Source organism: Sinocyclocheilus anshuiensis, unplaced genomic scaffold (assembly GCF_001515605.1).
Source record: "Sinocyclocheilus anshuiensis isolate Anshui unplaced genomic scaffold, SAMN03320099.WGS_v1.1 scaffold843, whole genome shotgun sequence".
Lineage (NCBI taxonomy): Eukaryota > Metazoa > Chordata > Actinopteri > Cypriniformes > Cyprinidae > Sinocyclocheilus > Sinocyclocheilus anshuiensis.
Genome location: NW_015547670.1, coordinates 674,024 through 679,937, shown reverse-complemented (window position 1 = coordinate 679,937; position 5,914 = coordinate 674,024). Strand labels below are relative to the sequence as shown.

Sequence of the window (5,914 nt, the reverse complement as noted above, 5' to 3'; positions counted from 1 at the left end):
GCTGATTCAGAAGCGCCAGATTGTCATAGCAAAGTCAGAATTACCTCCTCTCCTAGGTTCACGAAACGGTCGTCCATAAAATGCATTGCAGTTCTGTTGTAAGTAATCTTAAAGATTCCTAAATGCATCTACTTTCGTGAAACACACAGCGTCTCCCTGACATGGCTGCTTCAACATTAACTGCGGTTACTGAAACCACGCCTTCTTTCTTTGCGTGAATATTTGGGCGCATTATGCTAATATTTCCACATAGTGAGGTAGATATGTGGGGGCGTGTTAGAACGAGTCATTTTAGGGGGGCGTGGCAGAGTCTTAACTTTGATAAAGAATATCTCTTTGGATTTGAGACTTTAGTCTTTGCAACTTCAGGGATCTTATCTATGCACAATCAGCTTGTAACACTCCAAAGAGAAAGGAAAACTTGAAATCGCATCATATGACCCCTTTAAATATATATTTTATATTGCAATAATTTCACATTCAATCTACAAATTAATGTAGAAACAACATAAAGACAGTATATTTTTAATATTTGTATAATGGCATCTTTTTTATGACTGAAGGCAAGTATCACTGATATCAATACTACTGATGTCTCTATGAAAATGTTTTTTTTTCCCCCCTAATATTTAACCATTGACTATAGCCATTCAACATTACAGTATGATTGAGAGCTATCAATTTTAACATTTATTAGACTTTAAAAAATAACAACTCCAGCTGCTCCAGGACAGTTTTGAAAACCATTTCAGAAACATGTTTTTAAATGTGACTCATATAACAAATGCTTGCATGCAGTTTTAATTGCCTTTTTGGTAACTTAATGACTTAACTGACAGCATAACTACGACACTGCAAGCTCGTAGTTTCTTTTGTGCTTTGATATGAAATGATACAGGCTACAGCGCGCGCCGCTGCATTTGTACATGCAATTGAAGAGCACGTGCTACGAGCACAGTATACCGGCTGACAGGACAGGAAAAATCGCTTTTACTGACATATGGCCTGACAACATCTCATCTGACCGTGGTTCACTGTTGTTCTACTGAAGCTACATAGTCACCTGTACCTTTTCCGCGCTCAATTGACTCGCGTCTGAAAGTCTCCCGTTTGATGTGGTCATAAGATGTTCTGGTCGGAGACTTTATGCATTTAAATAAATGCAATTCTTGTCAAGAAAAAAGAGACAGAAGCAGCAGTTGTGAGTTGTGTGGCCAAACCTATCTCTGCCCCCGCGTTAATTGCATTAAATATTTTTATAGTTAAACGGAAAAAAATGTATCACCTGCGTTAACACATTAATTTTGACAGCACTAATATATATGTGTGTGTGTGTGTTTCTCTTGATTTGGGGCCAAAAATATTTTAGGTTTTGTGAGATTCCGCTAATGAGAAACCCACCTGGATGTGCCTCCAAATATCCTGTCTGGAGTTTAAATTTGGTATTAAATCTGACTTTAACAGTAGTGTAGAGGACAATCTCACCCTTGTAGGGCTTTTTCCCCAAAGGAGTCTCCTTTCCCCATAGAACGCAAGTAGACGGGCTCCTGACCCGGACAGTCCTCTCGAGTCATCGTCACCTGGACAGGGATGAGAACAAAAGAAAGAAATATTAGCATGGGATCATCTTCACAGCATCACTGCTTGCACTTTCCACTGAAATAGACTTACCTTTCCTTTACTGATAATGAAGAACGTGTCTCCTCTTGCCCCCTGGCGAATGATGTAGTCGCCATCCTCATAGTGGGTCTATAAGAGAGAGAAAATTGGTTAGAGGACGTGAGGATTATATGGAAAAAGAGGATGGAGAAAAATACAGGTGGCACTTTCTACAAAGAGGGTATGAATAGAGGATGTGCAGACGCAAGATCCAGCAGATTTCTAAATGGAAAAAAGGCAGCACAACATCTCTGACCCTCAGTGTGCTAAGACCTTGACCTCCAGACACATCAGTCTGAAATCAGATATGACCAGCAGATAGCAAACTGAAGCCCACAAAGACTCTGATACAAGCAAACTCTGTTCTAACATCACCTAGAATCTGACCTCCAACAAAACACCCACATACACACCTGCAGTCACAAGAGAGAGAATTTTGATTTATTATCCAGAAAATGATATAAATTATCAAAACTACCAAAGTACCAAAACAATAACAAATACTTGTACTTTATGGCATTGCGAAATCTATTGCAAATAATAAAAAAGTTTGAACAAAATGTACTTAATTTTAACATATTTAATATATGTATGTGTGTGTTAAAAATTGTTTTTTTACTTGCAACAGATTTCACAATGCTAAAACCTCTTAATTGTCCTTAGGCTTATTTGTTCATGTTTATTGTATTTTTATTGATTTTAATTAATAAAATCAATAAAAGTAAATGTTACATAACAAAAACCCTATATACTGATTACTATATATGATGTCATTTTGTAGATGTGTGTTTCAGAAGAAGCAGACTTTACTGCATTAATGCAGTTTTGGATATCCATAACTTAAATTACAGTAGATATATTGTAATGGTCCCAAAAGTTGTAACAAAATTAAGAATGAACTAAAAATGTATTAATTTCAAAACATAACATAATGTTTGAGAAGAAAGTCCAAATACTTTTTGTCTTTAACATAACAACTTTAACATAACTTATTTTATAATTTAACACAGTTTATATGAGCAATTAATGGAGGAGTAGCATCAAATATAAGTGACCACAAAGATGATGACGGAAGGACAGATTCCATCCATGTGTCTAGACTTTCATTCCCCAGAACCTCCGGCATAATTAACATATGCAAAATTAAAATTTAAGTTCAAAAAGCTTCAGCAAATTTCAGTCTCATTGAAGGTCAATTATTAGCTGAAGAGACTCCCTCCACTCTCTACAAATTCATAGCATTTTTTTTAAACAAATCACATCACACAAAAAAAAAAGAACTGGAATGAGAGTTTGACCTGAATTTGAATAAATCATCATCACTGAGAGATGATGATTGATAGGTGAGTCGTTTTAATGACACAGAGCTCACAGTGCCATTAAATACTCTCATTATTTGATCTTACTTCCTCACATCTGCTCTTCTGTTGTTGTTTTGTTAGTGAACGTTATAAATGAGAGTTCATGTCTGAACCTATGGGTTAAGGTTTTCCTGGTTAGCATGAACCAGCTAAACCCTGCTGGCAGATGCCGTAAATTCAGCTTTCTGTTGCCAAAAAACATCTTTAGCCATTGAAGCCCATTTAAAAGTAACTGTTTTGACAGAAACAAAAAATATTAGCAAGCAACAGTGTTGTCATTGTTAACTAAAAGTTATTAAAAATATTTTGGTACTCAAAATAAAGATAAAATAAATCAAATATAAATATTAGATGAAAACTTCAAAGTTAAAAATGATAAATTTTGCTTTGGTAAATAACTGAAAGAAATTTAATTTGAAGTAGAAAAAGGACTAAAACTAATTGAAATATAAATTAATTCAAGTTAAATAAAAAAATATATGAAAAAACAAAAACTAATCAAATAAAAAAAAGAACAAAATTTAAAAAAAAATACAAAATCAAACAATTCAAAATATTAATCAATACTATAATAGTATATAAACAATACTAAAATTGGCAAGCAACATAAAAACAGTGAATAGGTCATTATATTATAGTAGATATAATATACCAGAGACCAACATTATAAAGTGTATGTCAGAAATTGAGCTGTATCCACTCAATCTACTCTGCTGTTAATGTTTCATGGTTGCTGTCTATACAGTACAAATCTGATAGTGCCTGTATTAGACATATTAAACATAAATGTAATTACTGTAATAATACGAGCCAAACCAATTTCTGTGTTGTTGTGTTATTGTTATGAGGTTGTGAATCATGTTTTATTACAAAGGCCGGACCACAGCCACTGCAAGATTATTAACAAATCCACACAGAATGGAAAACAACAACCTTTCACCCCTAAACACAGGGAGCTGTGAGTCTCCATCACTCACTCCCCAGTGATAAATGTCGTATTCTAACGAGGTGAAGAGAGGTGATGTGGACCTTTATGTCTGCGAATGATAGACTGACTGATGACTAAGATATTCACAATGTCTACAGCTCATCTTCTCATGCTATTCTTGGATGAAATCATTGATTTTTCTCCTTTGATGCTTTGCGCAAAGTGGACCTCATACAGAGAAAGAGTATAAACAACTTATGATTCATTCCACTACAACTTACTGAACCACGTGCATTCACTGTAAGACAAGAAAGTCTAAAAATGCTCCCTAAATTAACTAATGGTATGAACGAGGAGCTTTTATAACTTGAGTTGTGAGTCTTTCTTGCTGATAAACAGTCCCTGATGGAATCTGCTGATTTTATTCACTTTTAAATATGAGGCTGCAAATAATCAGTGGATAAAATCCTTTTTTTCCACTGTACCACAGCAGTACAGCCCCAATCTCTTTTTGTGTTCCCATCATTTTACTGATGACTGCTTCTCTAATCTCAGGTAGTTCAACGCGGGATTCACAAAATGCTTGCTCTTAAAGATGGCTCAGTACCCTGTTTATTTGGACCAGCTGGCTCCACTGAATCACAACCTGTATGATAAATAATAAAAGGGTTATATTTTCTATCAAAATACAGAACTACGGAACTATTGTATCCGACACACGGTTGACCAATCACAACAGACTGGGCCATGTGACCAATCAGAGCAGAGTAGGCTCATGGAAAGGAGGGGTTTAGAGAGACTGAATCTTAGAACTTATTTTTTTGGTTTCTTTACATTGAGCTTATTTAAATAAAATTACAAGCAAATAAACCACAGCTAGAGTGGTGCTTGTAAAGTTTGAATGTTGAGTGATCAGTGCACAGAGATGTAATTGCTTAGATTTAATTACAGTTGTTAATTAATTACAGTTTGCTTAAGGATCAGGAACATTTCCGTACCTCCTCAAGGACATCAGCCAGCTTGCTCAGTATTTCTTCTGGAAGACCCCGGAACGTCAGGACACTGTCAATCAGAGACACCTTAGTTCATTACGTCATTGGAAATCTTTTGTTAAAATGAAACAATCACATCTGTAAATGTGTGATGAATTAGATCCTTATCCAAAGCTGAAGAGTCTTTTGGTGTTTGTTAATGTCATGCAAGTTTCATTTAATTTCCCACACTTCATGTAATTCCGTACTTATTTTCACTGTACATCGGGTGAATTTTTAGGCTGACCATATGGTTGAAACAGCTGGTCACCATCACATATTGCAATAAACTCAGAGCTGCTCTCTGCCACGGAAACAACAATAATATCCCTCAATCACCATAATAAAACATTTCTAAATATATCTGGTCATGTGTTGAGTAATGGAGGAAAAGGTTTGCATCTGGCTAATCGGTATATGCGGAGCTAATTTGCCACAAAGACAAGGCATTATCTACATTACGTAATAAAAGCTGTAATTTATCTAAATCTAAATAAATCATGTTTAGGATGAAATGGCAGGAGAGGCCGACTGATCCGCTGTCCTGAGGGACAGTAGATTGTCCCTGATGAGATCTGGGCATCTTTGTCTGTTGCATTAGCAAACGCACACACATTTAAAGGGACGGGCTGCGTCCATGTTTCACTGTCGTGTGTCATGAGATGATCATACATCAATAACTACTCCTGCATAAATATTTCATATGCCATAAATAATTCAAGAGTCCATTAAAGTCTCCTATTACAGTTTAGCGTAAGACTGCAGCAGCGAAACCTAAAGGTGCTATGGATACACACAAGCCATTCTGGGCTAATATTTGGTCTGAAAATGACAGGATTTTTATTTTATTTAATCATTTAATCATTTAGTTTGAAAAGGCTGCTGATGAACTTTTAAGAAATCATACCCCCCCCCCCACACTAAAAAAACTTCCC

General features: G+C 35.6%; 1 protein-coding gene across 3 annotated transcripts in view; it reads right to left on the bottom strand.

The window, feature by feature from the left end:
* Positions 1-5,914, bottom strand: part of LOC107702750 (cGMP-dependent protein kinase 1-like) — a 59,517-nt gene that overhangs the window by 12,741 nt on the left and 40,862 nt on the right. For all 3 annotated transcript variants that reach the window (XM_016505162.1, XM_016505163.1, XM_016505160.1), the window contains exons 5-7: positions 4,947-5,010; positions 1,672-1,749; positions 1,486-1,580 (exon numbers count right to left, since the gene is read on the bottom strand). In XM_016505162.1, the coding sequence (XP_016360648.1) occupies positions 1,486-1,580; positions 1,672-1,749; positions 4,947-5,010 (237 nt within the window). The remainder of the gene's footprint in view (positions 1-1,485; positions 1,581-1,671; positions 1,750-4,946; positions 5,011-5,914) is intronic.